Raw genomic sequence first — 14,920 nt, 5'->3', positions numbered from 1 at the left:
GCATTAGGGGCCTAATGAGAATCATCTTCCTTGATGAATCCAGCACCTTCCATCCCGAGGGCCTCCCAGAGCCCGGCCAGCCCTCCCTAGCTGCACCTCAGAGCTCCAGACAGATGTGGGCGTGGGGGAGGGGCGAGCGCGGTTCTCCACCGGCCCCAGTGCTAAGCTGAGGCAGCAAGAGCCGGCAGCCAGGGAGGAAGGCGGCTTTCAGGAAAGGGTCCAAGCCCATCTTCCAAAAGGAAAATGTCACTTTCCTGGACGAACAGGAAACTCACAGGGTCAAGAAGTCTAGGGCAGAGTCAGGTACCTGGGGGACAGAAGCTGAGCACCCCGCTGGCCTTGCTCTGACCTACCTCACCCCACACTCTCAGACTGGTTGAGAGCAGAAGTACGGAGGGGTGACCCCCAAGATCTGTGGCCACTTCCCCCCAGCCCCGTAGGAGCCGTGTCCACAGGACTGAAGACCCTGTCTGTCCCTCCCGAGTTGAGTGGGATCAGATGCGGCCCCGGGGGCTGGGGCGCGATACCCCAGGATGCTATGAAGTCACTGCCATGGATCGAACGCCCGGCTGACGGCTGACGGCTGACTTGTCGGGTCTGGCCGGGGTTGCGCTCCAAGGGAACCGGCCTGCCGGTGTAGAGAACGCCCCCCCCCGGGAGCGGGTGCCGGGCGAGGGTGCCCGAGGGGCAGTTCCCCTCCCCCACCCCTCCCCCTCCCCCTCCCCCACCCCCTCGTCTCCGTAAAGGCCTGCAAAACAACCTGTAGGGTGGCACGTCCCTCCTGTCCGCCCCCACCCCCAGCTGCGCCCGGGGTCCATCCCGGACCGGGCTGAGCCCCGAGCTCCCCGCGCGGCGGAGGGGCTGGGCGCGGCGGCTCGGCCGGTTCCCACCCGGCGCCCCGGAGAGCCCCGCGCAGACTGGGGTGGGGGTAGGGTGCCCCCCACGCGCGCCTCGGGGAGCGGCCCTAGAGCACCTCCCGCGCCCGGCGAGGGGCGCGCGTCCTCCGAGAAGGGCCGTGGCGGCTGCGGTGGTGTCCACGCGGGCACATGCAGCCGCCGCAGCCGCCGGCCCCGCTCGGGCCCCGGGGCCAGCCTACGACCCGGAGGAAAATAAAGCCTGAGAGAGAGGCGAGCGGAATCGCGAGGTCGGCCGCTGCCCGCGCCTCACCGAGGAGCCGCGCGCGCCCCCAGGCCGGGAATGCGGAATGGACACGTGGACCGGGGGGCGGCGTGGGGGGGTCTCCGAGGCGCGCGAGTCGTGGGCCGCGCGCTCCGGGCCACGTGACCACGGGCACGGGGGGGGGGGAGCGCGCCCGGCTCGGCGCCCGCTGCTGCCGGGGTGGGCGCTGCGTCCCGGACGGGGGAGGAGGGCGGGCGCGAGTGTGTGTCTCTCTCGAGTCATTTACGGCGGAGCAGCCGGCGCGATCGCCGAGGAGGCAGCGGCGGCGGCGGCTTCGTGCAACCGTGGCTCTCCCCACCTCCTCCCGCCTCTCGCTCCCTGATCCTTCTCCCCGCGCACACGTCCATGGGCAGCCGGCCCCGCTGCCGGCACCTCCTCCCCGCCCGGCCCCCTAGGCACGAGCTGCCGCCCCCCTGGCCGCGGGCTGCGCGGGCGCCCGGGTCTCGCCGCCCGCAGCCCGGGCCGGCCAGGCGCTCGGCTCGCCCAAACTGACTCCGGGCCCGGCGAGCCGATGCCCAGCCGCACCACGGCAGCGAGCGGGCGGGCGTCCGGGGGCCGGGCGGGGGCGGCGGGGGGAAGGGGACGTCGGAGACTCTGAACCCCGCAAAAGTTCAAGGTTTGTGCAGCCCCCCCCCCCCCCCGGGAAGGCGAGGAGCGAGGCGGAGCCGCGCGCCCCTCTGCCGAGGCAGCGCGACCCCGGGAGGAGAGGGGGCGGCCCGGAGCCGCCGCCGACCGCCCGAGCCCCTCGCCCTGCGACTGCGGCGGCGGCCGGGCGGCTGGAGAGGCTGCCGGCGCGGGGAGGGCGCGCGGCGGGCGCTGGCCGGGGGTCCCCTGCCCCGCTCCTGCGAGCCGCACCAGCCTCGCCCCAGCCGCCGAGCCGCTGCCCGGGCCGGCGGCGCCGAGCCAGCCTGCGTGGAGCCCGGGCCCCGGTCGAGGCTGGAGAGAGCGCGCTGGAGCCGAGCCGCGAGCTCTGCGAGGGGACGAGCCGCCGGCCGCCCGCCTCGCGCATCCCGTCCCGGCGTCGCCTGGGGTGGTGGCGACCCGCGTCGCCGGTCTCTGCGCTGCACGGAAACTTTTCCTGCTCCAGATGGATTAAAGTTGCCTGGATTTTCTCTTTCTTGGCGAAAGAAGTCATTCATTTGCACCTGACGTGGGATTTTTATGCTGGGGCTGCTGCGGGGCGCCCGGAGGAAGGAAGCCGAGCTGCTGTCTATGTGGGGTTGCCACCGAAGCCGGAGGAACTGGGGCTTGCGTCGGGAATCTGCACCCTCGAGCGAGTTCGGATTCGAGCTGGGCCTCGGGGCTGGGGGACCCAGCTCTCGCCTCTAGGCAGTCCCCGAGGCGCCGGTGGCCGCTGGGCTCCGGGACCGCACGTGCGGCTCCCCCCTCGCCGCGCAGATCCTGCAGGGGGCACCCGCCCGGGGAGGTGGAGGCTCCTCCCGCCCGGAGCTGCGCCCCTACCAGCTCCGAGGGTGTAGCCGGCGGCGCCTGGGACGCCCCCTCCCCTCAAAGTGCCCCCGAATTGCGCTCCCTGCCCCCGCAGCTCCGGCGGAGACCCTCGGGCGCCACGGCCGCCCCGAGTTGGAGGTGACCGAGCCCGGCCGGGGCCAAGTCGTCGGCGACCGCTGCCCCCTCGGCCCCTTCCCGCTCGCTCCTCAGCCATGGCCCCAGGGATGCCGGGCCGCGGCGGCGCCGCCCTGCTCTGCCTCTCGGCGCTGCTCGCCCACGGTAAGTGTCGCGGCGCGGACCGGGGGCGAGGATGCGGCGGGCGCCGCTGGAGGGGCACGGAGAGACGGGCGAAGGCGAGCCCCCGGCCCCGGACTCGCAGCCCGGCCTCTCGGGCTACAGCCGAGTTGCCTCCAGCACCCCCAGCCCCCCGGCGGGAGCGGAGGCTGCGAGCCCCGCCCTGGGGCCCGAGCCCGGACCCGGAGAGGGGAGGGGAGGGGGGTGCCCGGTCCTTCCCTGGCCCGGAGGAAGGGTCCAGACCCGGGAGTCTGGGGGCGTGTCCGCCCACGAAATCTGCGGGGGACCCCAGGGATCGGCTCGATCGCGCCCGGGCCGCGCTCCTTCCCACTCCCACCCCCGCAGCCGGCGGGACCGGGCGGGTGCGGGTGCGGGTGCGGGTGCGGGTCCGCGGGGACCGGGTCTCCTCCGCCCGGCGCCTCGCTTCCTGCGGCGGTCCTCGGGGAGGGAGGTGGGCGGCCAGGGGGCCGGGAGCCGCGGCGGCTCGCTGCCCGCCTCCCGCCTCCCGCCTCCCGCCTCCCGCCTCCCGCCTCCCGCCGTCCTGCGAGCTGCATCTAAATGGCCGGCTTAGCCGAGCCCGGAGGGCGGGGGTCGGCCACGGGCGCAGGCCGGGCGGCGGGCGGCGGGAGCGGGCGGCGGGAGCGGGCGGCGGGCGGCGGGCGGCGCGCGGAGGGAGCGGGCGGAGGGAGCGGGCGGAGGGAGCGGGCCCCGCGCTCTCCGTTCTGCAATCTGTTGCGTCTGCTCCCTAGGCTCGCCCCGGGCTCCGCGGTAAGGGGTGGGGGAGGGAGGGGCCGGGCTTGGCGCGCTTTGGCGGCGGGACGGCGGGGTGCGGGCGGGGGACCGAGGGTCTCTGAACGCCCCCCCCCCCCCCGGGTGACAACTCCGGTCCGACGGGAGGAGGCTGCAGCGGGCCTTCTGCAAGCGGGAGGCGCTCCAGGAGGCGAGGGGCGCGGACCGAGTGGGGAGGGAGAGACCTGGGGTGGAGGAGGAGGATGGCGGAGAGAGGCCCTCTGCCCCCACCCACCCTGAAACCGGCAGACCTGGGACACAGTTCCCCTAAACGGCGGCGGGGAGGGGGGTTCGGGGAGGGCTTTGTTGCTCCGTACTGAGGGGTGAGCCTGGACAGGCTGGATGGAGAGGGCAGTAGGCTCTCCGCGTGGACGGAAGACCCTCGGTATGTCGTGCTCAGCTTTCCCCCACGTCTGCCCAGTCCTGAGGAGCCTGCCCAGGCTCCCCTTGAGCGCGCCCACCGCCTCAAACCAGCTGCCTCCCATCCTCACCAAGGCGCGTTCTCAAGGTTGGAAGAATAAGGAAAGGAATCGGCTCCGGGAATCCGGGGTCCTGGGGTTAGGAGGGGGTGGGGAACCGACCGACCTCCCTCCAGAGTGGATTGGTCCTTCCCGGCTTGGGGGGTGACTCCGGGCGGGAGCTGTTTGAGTTCAGTTCACCAGACACTGCCAACCTCAGTGCTTTATCGGAAGAATGGGCAGGGCGGGGGGGTGGGGGTGGGGGGCAGGGGTAATGCAGCTGGGAACCAGAGATCTGGGCTCCGTGTGCCAGGCTGAGGGCCGGGAGCAGGTGGGGCGGTGGGCTCCGCTTGTCTGCGACCTGGAGCTGCCGGGGTTCGCCTGTGACCCGGCCCCAGTGAGCTTGGAGTCTGGCCGCCTAGCAGGACGAAACTGAGCTCAGGCCTGGCTCTGGGCGTGGTTCTGCCCCTCTCTGCGCCTTGTGTCTTGTTGCCTGAGTTCCCTTCCTAAAACCCAGCCATGGCCCCACCTTGGGGCAGCCCACTGCCCACTGCCCAGCTTCCTGACCCCTCAGCCTGCTGTTAAAGATCCTTTCTCTTTCCTCACCACCCAGAATCCTGCCTGCTCCCTCGCATCCAGCCCCAGTAGGGCCTTGCTGTCCTGGCGCTGCTCCTCTAGAGGGTTAGCAATCTGCTTCATTTTTCCTTAGATGTCCCTGTCTTCTCTGTGCCCTGTTAGTTCTGGAGGGGTAGAGGCAGAACCGTGGGCTTAGCATGGTGCCTGTACACACAGGACCCAGGGCTGGCTGGCGGGCTGAAAGAAGCTATTTGCAGGGGTGGCCTGGGAGTCCCCCACTGAGCCCACATTTTCCCCTCCTGATTATCCGGCTCCCTTTCCAAACTCCTTCCTGGAGCCCCCATCCCATGCCTCAATCTCCCAATCCTCAAGGAAGGGTGCCAGCAGATGCTCAAAGCTTAGAGACACCCCCACCCCCCCATCCCAAGATGGATAAGGCCAGAATCCTAGAAGTTCCTCCCCCTCAAAAAAAAAAAAAAAAAAGCCATCTTCCCTGGACTTTCCTCCTTCAGGCTGACTGACACCCACCCACCCAAACCATTCCTCTATCCACAAAAGGATGTATGGATTTAGTCTCACTTCAAACCAATTCTTGGTTGGGATTTCTGAGCCCTTCAAAGGTGCCGGGATTGGGGAGGGGGAGTTGTAGTTTTGGATGCCTGGCAGGCGATTGCCAACACAGCCAGACTGGGAGCCAAATAGCCTGGGTTGCTGTCTGACTCTGGCGCCATCGGGCAGGGTGACCTTGGGCTGCCTCCCTCTTGTTTCCCATCTTCCACAAGCAGTGTGCCCCCCTCCCTCCCCTTCTCACTTTGTGCCAGGACCTCTGGGCAGATACCATGTGTGAAAAGAGCCCCACTACCTTTCAGGGCCCAGCTTAGCCTGGTGGGGTGGCAGCCTAGACACCGCTCTCATCTCCAGGCTTCTGAGAAGGCCACTTTCCTGCATCTGGTCTTTGGGGAGGCTTTCTGCTCCATTTTTAGTTTGACTAGGAGTTTAGGGGGGCAGGGTGCTGGTTAAATCTGTGGCAGAGCTGATAATGTCACAGCCTCCTACTCGGTAACCTTCATCACTGGCTCTCCACTGCCTATAGGATCAAGGATCCCTTCTTTGGCCCAAGAATCAAAACTCATATGATTTTATCTCAATCCACGTCATCACCTTGGTGGCACTGCCCACCCTTCGTCCCCCATGCATCTTAGAAAGTATCACCTGGCTCACCTCCCTGCCCCTCTGCTTTTGCACCCACCAGCCCCTCTCTCTAGAATACCAGCCTCCAGAAATCCATACCTAGCCGTCAAAACCCAATGCTAACCTCATCTCTTCCAGGGAGTCTGCCTCTGTTGCCCCTTGGCTTCCCACCAGCAGCCCCCACCCTGCAACAGAAGCAAGTACTCTTTCCAGAGCAGCCCTGGCTCTTCATGCTGCATCTCCGGCACTCCTCATAGGCCAACAGTGTGTGTGTGTGTGTGCAGAGGGGGTGTGTGGGCATATTTCTGAGTACGCCCCTCCTCGTCTCCGCATACTTGCATTTAGGGCAGGTGCCGTGTGTTCTTCATTTTTGCCCCATTCTCCAGTGCTTGACACATAGTAGGTGCTCTGAAGAAATGAATGAGGTGGGAGGACAGCTCTATTGTGGGGCCCTCCCAGTGGATATTGACAAGAGAGCTCTGGGGTGTGGGGGAGAAGCTGGGACCAGGAGAGGATAGGCATGGATACCAGGAAGACAGCAAAGGAATGGGGCAGAGCCATGCCACGCCCTCTTGACGGGCACACACAGGATATGCATATCTGAAGTGACAGGTTACAACGCGCCCCACAGGATATAAACGCAATGTCCCATGGCACTCTGACTACATGACCTCAAATGCCTGTGTCCTCACCTTTTGGTCATCAGCCTGGCAAACTTGAGTTTCCCTGGTGGGTTGGGTCCATGCTCTCCCCACCCCACAGGACGGCCCAAGCTCTGGGCTCCTTTGGGGAGGCAGGAGGGACACAGCAGAACAAACTCAGCACTGACCCTTGGGACGTTCCCTCACTGCTGGGAATGAGCAGTGATGCTCTGACCTCCCCCCTGCAAACACACACACCCATCTTCATCCTGGCCACATGGAGCCCTACACCACAACACAGCCTTGTTATGTTTGAGACCAGTAGGTGGGGATGTGTTATAAACTTGGTGGCAGAAAATGAGCTTTATTAGAATCCCGAGGATAACTCAGTGCGTGGCTGTAGGAGGTAAGGCCACGGTGGAAGATGAGGGGAGGAACTGGGCCATTTCCGAGATCCTCGCTGGGGGCTTGTCTGGAATGGATGGCTCCCAGGCCTGAGATTGACAGTGAGGGCTCGTGAGCCTGCAGAAACTGAGACCCTTAGAGGCACCAACTCCAACCACCAGGGTCTGCCCACCCACCTGGGGCAGGGGAAGGGGGCTGCATGGCAGTGGGGGTAGGGCAGGCTTTGCAGCCCTACACATGGTGATGTTCATCCACAACCCTGAAACTGAAAGAACCACACAGAGCCTCTACTCCAGCCTTCATGCAGATGAGGACATGGACACTCAGAGAGGGAAGGGGATTGGCCAAGGTCACCCTGCCAGTTGTTCTAGAATCAGAACCAGCACCAGAGCCCAGAGGGGATTCCCGGATTGGTGGTCGGCTCCAGGCCACTCAGCAGAGATCCTGCCTACCTCTGTTATCCCGTCTCCAGGGCTTTGTCCAAAGATGCACTTCTGGCCTCAAGCCAGCCTCGAGTTCCAACCAGTCAAGATAGCCAATCACCAGTGGCGTTAATAAGCCTCGCCAAGCACTACAAGGGAGAGTGGAGGGGTTCCGGGCCTTCAGCTCCCTTTCATGAGCTCCAAGTCCAGTTGAGACTAGGAAAAGGCCCAGATTTTAAAATTCAAGGCAGTTTGAAACCAGAGTCTCCAGGAGACAGGAGACAGGGGTTCAAATCCTAACGTTGCTGTCTACTTGCTGTGCAACCACAGTAAAGCCATCTCCCTCCCTGAGTTTTTTCCTCCTCTATGGATGAGGGGACGGTGCCCGTCATGTCCCCTTCCTTTGTCTTGTCTCTTGTGATGGACAAGCCTGCCGTTTTGTTTATGCTTCTCGGCTCCATGTGGGGCTTCCCTCCGATGATGCCACAGCAGATGCTAACGAGGGTATCCGTTTCTTTCTCCCCACCCCCTCCCCAGGATCCTCCTTACTTCTTCCTTGCCAGTACTCAGCGCAGAATTTTAATAAGAGATTAATGAACCAGTTGTGGTGGTTTTGTTTTAAGAAAATGAATTCATTTTTTTCTATTTTCCTTTTCTGTCTTCTTACATGAAAAGTGGGCCTCCAGACCATCAATTGGGTCAGCCCTGCCTACTCCAGCCATCCCCAAGAATGGGGCAACATAGCAGGAAGCACCAGCACTGTGCTAGCTGCAGCACCCATCTCTGGGAGATGACCAGCCCACCCCGGGGAGAGAGGCACTGAGTCAGGGGAAGCCAGTGCTGTAACAGGGAGGGGACCAGCCCTACCAGGGACACAGGCAGAGAGGCCAGACATCATTTTCTCCTTCCTCTGTCCCATTCAGCCCCTCCTGCCTCGGCTCCCCTCGCACACACGTCCACCCCAGGCCCTACGGCCTGGTGCACAGTCCAGCATAAAGTGGATGATAGAAGCAATTGTGTGGTGCCCAAGGCTAGTTGCAGGCATGAATGAATGCAAGAGTGAATGATTCAGGGCAAGGAAAAGGTAGAAAAGGTCATGGAAGAAAATCCCTTTTTGCCTAAGTTATCTAGAGGATTATTTGCCTTTGGAAAGTTCTGCTTTTTATCACCCTTGAGTCCTTCCTGCATTCTCCTCCTGCATTCTTGCCCACACTGTTTTGGCTTGTGAGGATGGACAACTGGCTGCTCTCTTCTTTTGGAGGACTTTTCCCATTCTTTCTACCCCGGACACAGGGGGCAGGATGCCGGGGCAGGATCCTCAGGGCCCTCAGAGCCAGGAGAGTGAGGTGCCCAGGGTCACCTGATAAACAGGATGACACTCACAACAGTTGAGGTTTTCAAAGGCGTCTTCATCCAAGAATCCAGGTCTGAATGGCATCAGCCCCTACAGGGCAGGCTCCTGGCAACCAGGACACCCTGAACTCTGAACCCCTGCCCAGGGGCATGGCCCCAGAGGTGGCCAAACCTTACCCAGAAGGAGTCACGGCCACACTGAGTGACAACCTCCCTGTTTGAGGGAGAAAAGGAGAGGAGGGAAGATGCTTTCTGCCCCCACCCCACCCTAGGAGTGCCCAGTACAAGGGGGCACAGTCTCATGCCAGAGAGGCCCCAGTCTGATAAAGGAGGCACAGCCCCAGCCCTCAGAAGTCTTTTGTCCCCTTGCATGGTGACAGTCTGACACTGGGCAACAAGATGGCCACATCGGCCCAGAAGTGGAGGGCCCCACCTCGCAGGCCTCCTCCTCCTCTGCTCCCTGCCGCCCCCAGGGCTATTGGAGAGCATGGCTCTGGGCCAGAAGCCAGTGTATTTTTGGTGGCTTGGTACAGATGATGCAGCAGACTTGTCACGGCAGGAGAACGGTGATGCTGGGAGCTCGCGGCATGGGCACACGCGTGCGTGAGCACCCACACAGGCACAGGCACACCTGGACACGCTTGAGAGCTCCCACGCTTCTTTGGAGTTCAGGTCCACCATCTCGTTTGACCTCCACAGTAGCTGCTGGGCACAGGCAGCTATCATGATCCCCATTTTACAGAGGGCGAAACTGAGGCCCCGTGGAGTCCTCACCACACCAGCTCTTGAGGTCATTTTCCCACCCTGAATACGGAAGGCTTCTTGCCATCCCTCTCTGCCTCTCAAATACAGGGAATAAGCACAGACATGGACAGGCAGACGCGCAAGTGAGTCCCCCTCATCTTGAGCCCCTCTCCCCCTCGTTGTCTAGGCTTCTTTCAGTCCCTTGAAGGAATAGTGCTCTTTTCCACGTCAGAGCCTCCATACGTGCTGAGGCTGTGGCCTCTGACCGGAACAACTTTCCATATCTATCTCCTGCCCAGCCTTCAGGCCAGAGTGTAACCACCCCTCCTCTGGGAAGCCCACCCTGATTCTCAGGTGGACAAAGACCCACCGCCTTCTGCAACTCATTGCCGATTTGCCTTGTGTGTACCTGCACTGCATGGCCTCCCTGCTGGCCGTAAGCCTGAGTGGACCTGGCCTCTTCCTGCTGCTGTGTTCCCGCAGTCTACTGGGATATCTAGAACAAAACAGGCACTTAATGATTTGTCAGATAAGTCAATGAAGGTACTCTTGTGCGTTTACTTGTGCACATAGACACCTTCCCTGTCAGTCAGTGAGTATTCAGTTGGTGCTTACTGTGGTCCCGGTACTGTTCTAGTCATTTATCTTTATCAGGGAATATAACAAAAATCTCTGCACTTATAGAGCTTATATTCTTGTGGAAGGCGGGGAGGAGGGCAGATAGCAAGTAATAAATATATTAAACAAGTGAATTATATAATATGTTAGAAGGCAGAAGGGGCCAAGGAAAATAAGAAAGATAGGGTAAGGGGAATTGGGAATTCGTGTGTGTGCCGGGAGGGGTTGCGTACTATAGAATGAATGCTGGTATCCTAAAGTGTCATTATGCATGCTCGAAGGAGGTGAGAAAGCACCTGTATGGAATATTACAGAGGGCAGGCCTAGGGCAGGAGTGGGCTTGACCATTCAGAGATGGTGAGGAGGCCAGAGGGGCTGGACACTGTGAGATGAGGAGGGTTGGGGTAAATGGGTGGGGGAGAGGACGGCTCTTGTAAGACATGTAGGCTCAGTGCAAGGGGGAGCCCTAACAGGGTTTGGAGCAGGAGTGACCTGAGCTGATCCGCAGCTGCAGGCTTGCAGAACTCCAGACCCTGCAAGGTCAGGGACTGCCCCCTCCCACCCCCACCCAGAGTAGCAGGGAGGGGACCAATGTCTGGCTCCCTTTGGCCAATTGACTCTCATAATCCTGGCTGTGGCTGCCTTCCCTGCTGCCCCGCAGCCTCCCCATCCGGCGGCAGGACCAGGTGTGCAGGGAGCCAGCTGCAGCATGGACCATCCAGGGACTGGCCAAGCTGATGTCCAGACCTGCCCCGTCAAAGGAGCCGTGTGGCTGCCCAGGCCTCTTCCGATGGGCTTGGACCTCTTGTCTGTAAAATGGGGCTGCAGCAAGGGGTGTTTCTGCGGCCTCTTTTTGCTCAAACCCCCACCATCGCCTAGGTGGCGGAAGCCAGACGCCAGTGCCTTCGTCTCAGCTGGGGCATTTGGGATGCTAAGCTAGCTCCGGTTTATTTCATAGATTCTGATTTTTAACTAATCATCTCCCTTTATGAAAAATCCACTCCGGGGGCAAGGGGGATCATAGGCCCTTGTGTGGACAGTGATCTTACACCACTCTGATTTGGGAAGTGTGACAGCTCGGATGTGTGCGGGCTCTGTGTTCAGGGAAGCAAAATCTAATTTCCCTGGATGCCTGAGTGCCCCGCAGTAACTCCACATCACCTGTTGCTTTGACCTCTCTGCCTGCCCCTGTTTTATGTCTGCTCGGTTGGTGGCCTCCCTCCATCTACCACTGCGCCTACCACCCTGTGACCACTGCAGCCACATCTCTGGGGCAGGGAGGTGACCTGCCCTGGGGGCAAACCACACCCTCCCTAGCCGAGTCCCTCCAGGAGCAAGAGAGGTGGTATGGGGCCTTTGTTCAATAGGAAGGAATTCTTGGATTGAAAATAGGAAAAATTACCATTTTCTCAGCTGCCAACACAGCAGAGAAATGATCTCAATTTTCTGTGGCTGTTCTCTGCAGGAGAAAAACTGCCAGCCGCCTGCCCCGTGCATGAGAGGTCTGAGATGCTAGAGAAGAGAGGCTGGAGCTGGGGGAGGTAGTGGGATGAGAAATGGGGGACCTGGCATGGTGCAGGGGGCTGAGCTCCCCACTCAGGCCCTGCAGCAGCCCCCATTGACCACAAGCCTATGTCTGAGCACCTATTGAATTACCTGATTGCCTCAAGAATCACTTCTATTAGCTGAGCACCTACTATGTGTCATGCCCTGTGCTGGGCACCAGGAATCTTTCCCATGGAGGCAGGAGTAGGCTGTCCTCTGTTTTATTTTAGTCCTGATGCCCATAGCTCTCCTCCTGTACCCTCACTTCTTCCCTGCACTTGACTCTAAAACCAATCAGCCTGGCTTTGTCACTTCCTGTGTGACTCTGTACCTTGGTTTACTAATCTTCAAATGATTATGAAAGTACCCAACTTATGGGTTGTTATGACTACATGAATGAGTCCCTGTTTCATGTCAGATACTGAGATTAGTGCCTGACATATATTAAGTGCCCTCAAATCATGGCTGTCACTGTCATTGTTATTAATGTTAGTAGTACATGCCAGGCATCGTGTTAAATGTAAAAATGAAGAAAATATGGTGCCTGTCCCAAGAGGAGCTTCTAAGGTGATGACCTGGGCAGATGAGCCATGTCCACACAGACTCTGATACAATGTAGTCATAGGTGTGTCAGGAGGGACAAAGAGAGAGAGAGAGAGAGAGAGAGAGGAGGGACAAAGAGAGTTGTGGAGGGAGAAATCTCACAACTATTCGAGAGATCAGGAGAGGCTTCACAGAGGAGGTACCATTTCAAGAGGCCTTAACAAGGTTTGAGAGTTCTGCCTCTGAAGACTAATCAGTCACTATCTACTGTGTGTCTGATACCCTGGGGAAGACAGAAACGCAGAGCAAAAATGGCTGTTGGCCTACAAAGTCATTCCACCAAGGGAGAGCCAAGGCTGCCTGGGAAGGAGTAGCAGGAGAGGGGGCTAAATGCCGGGTATATGATTGGTAATTCTTTACCTGGATGCTCTTTTGAGACCCCTTGTAGCTTTGCCCCTATATTCCATGGAGCACTGGAGAGCTATTGAGTGTTATGGAGTGAGGGAGTGACATGATCAAAGCCAGGTTCTCAGTAATGACTTGTTTGGGGGCGGTTTGCAGATAGGAGCAATGCTGAAGGGCGCTGTTGAGTGGGACTCCTGGGATGGGAAGTGATTGCCAGCCATCATAAGAGGTACCACCATATGGCAAAGAGCCCACCGTTAGAACCAGAGAGATAGATCTGAGTGCTGGCTCTGCCACTTGCCCTGGCCGGACCTCTTTCTACTCCTTGGTTCTGGACCTCTGGATGAGAGGTCCAGAGCCTGCAGCCCAAGGCTCAGTGTTTGGAGCTGTCTTGATTATCTTAGCAGCTAAGGCCTGAAAAGCAAAAAGGACTTGCCTATGGCCCACAGCCATTTCTGACCCCTTGGGGGTCCAGGAGTGTCAGAGTCTTGGGGAAAGTGGCCTGGTAGGAGAAGTGAGAGACACAAGATCTCACTCAGCATTTTCAACAAACGCCCGGTCTCTCTCCTCATTTCCCAGCCCAGCTGGGAGCTGCGGCCAAGGGGCCAGATCCCAGGGGTCACTGCCAGAGCTTGGACTCCAGGAAAGCCTCAGAAGAAGCCATGTCAGGTCAGAGAATGCTGATAGGTTTTTTCGAGTCACACAAATGTAGGTTTGAATCTCAGCCCTGCTACGGCGAGGCTGAGTAACCTAGAAGCATTTGCCTGCCTGTCCCCTTGGGTCTCAGCTTCTCCATCTACAGAATGGGAGTAATTGTGTCACCTCTCTGCAGCTGGGCTTCTACAAGGGTGCAAGGGTGGAAGTGCCCAGAACAAAAGTTGTGGGCCTGCCGGAGGGCTCAGTGAATGCGATAGGCTTGGTTTGTCTCCTTCCTCTCTTGCCTAGAGCCAGGCCTCATTGCTGGGAAGGACGGTTAAGACTGTGCCAAAGACTTCCCGGAGATCTGTTTTCTGGAGGTTGGGGTTTTTTTTGTTTTGTTTTGTTTGGGGTCTTATTTTTCTTACCCTCAATGCCTCCTAGCAACGTGCTGCTGTTTTAAACACAGCAGTGGCCAGCAGCCAGCCCCTCGCCATCCCTCCATTCTTCATCCCTTCCCTAACCAGGGAAGCAGCCTCAGGCTTCGGCTGGCCCCCATTCCCAGCGCCTCTCCCCCACCCTGGGTCAGGGGAGGCATTCCTGGGTCCTGGGTCATATCAGGCTGGTGAGGCCATGGCTTGTGGATATTTGCATTGTAGAAGGACACTTCTGCAATGCAAAAACCACTGCCAAAAATCAGGTCTGGGGTTATAGATGCAGAACCCGGGGTGTTCCTGAAACACTTGCTCTGGTGCATCCTACAGCCCAAAGCACACGCAGACCCTGGTGCCAGAGCTGCCTCCTCTCCCTCTTTTGGGTCTCCGAGTCTTCATCTGCAGACAGTAGGAAGAAAAGCAAACCTGTCCTGTAGGGGAGTTGGGGGCAGGGTACCTGAGGTCATGCTAGCATGAACGGTGGGAACTCTGTTCAGGTCAATGTAACCATTTCTTATTTATCGTGAGCCCCTAGGGGTCACCTCAGATGACCCGCCCCGCCCACAGGGCCCTTGTCTCCCCAGCCTCCCAGCAAGCCCTTCCACGGCCTCTGGGCTCTCTCAGCCAGCTACCTGCCTCAGACACAGCCTCCCTCCCACTGGAGGTCTGTATCTGGGTCTCTAAAGTCAGGGCCGCTGTACCAGATCAGGGCTGCTGGATGGAGATAGGCTGCGGAGCCACCTATGTAAGTTAATTTTCCTAGCTATTGCGTGAGAAAAGGAAAAAGAAACAGGTGAAAATGAATTTTAATATATTTTAACCAATATATATATATATATATATATATATATATATATATATATATATATAAGGTTATCGTTTCAACATGTAACCAGCATAAAAATTAGTAAGGAATTATTTTACATTGTTTTGTTTTGTTCTTTTTTTTAAATTCTGTATTAAATCTGCAAAATCCCCTGTGTTTAACTCTTAGAGAAGCTCATTGCATGTTCCAGCTAGCCCCATTTCAGTTGCTCAGTAGTGAAGCCTAGAGACTGGCTGCTATCTTGGACAGTGAAGGGCTAGATGCTCCCCAGGGGTGCTACCAAATTCTCCCCCGGGAGGTTCCTTTGGGGCCCTGGGACTGGTGTGCTAGGCCACTGGCCTCTCAAATGCGGTCCTTGGAGATTCCCTGCCCATGTGGAGCCTCCTTAGCTCCTCCCCAGCATGCTGGTGTG

The 14,920-nt window shown here is 59.4% G+C and overlaps 1 protein-coding gene across 1 annotated transcript in view; it reads left to right on the top strand.

Annotated features, from left to right (window-relative positions):
• Window positions 1-2,029: 2,029 nt before the first annotated feature.
• Window positions 2,030-14,920, top strand: part of TMEM132E (transmembrane protein 132E) — a 55,802-nt gene continuing 42,911 nt past the window's right edge. Inside the window, exon 1 of the mRNA XM_072747719.1 lies at window positions 2,030-2,907. Coding sequence (XP_072603820.1) covers window positions 2,841-2,907 — 67 coding nt within the window. The 5' untranslated portion in view covers window positions 2,030-2,840. The remainder of the gene's footprint in view (window positions 2,908-14,920) is intronic.

Source organism: Vulpes vulpes, chromosome 2, assembly GCF_048418805.1.
Source record: "Vulpes vulpes isolate BD-2025 chromosome 2, VulVul3, whole genome shotgun sequence".
Classification (NCBI taxonomy): domain Eukaryota; kingdom Metazoa; phylum Chordata; class Mammalia; order Carnivora; family Canidae; genus Vulpes; species Vulpes vulpes.
The sequence above is the reverse complement of the archived record's forward strand: the minus strand, read 5'-3'. Positions and strand labels throughout refer to the sequence as shown.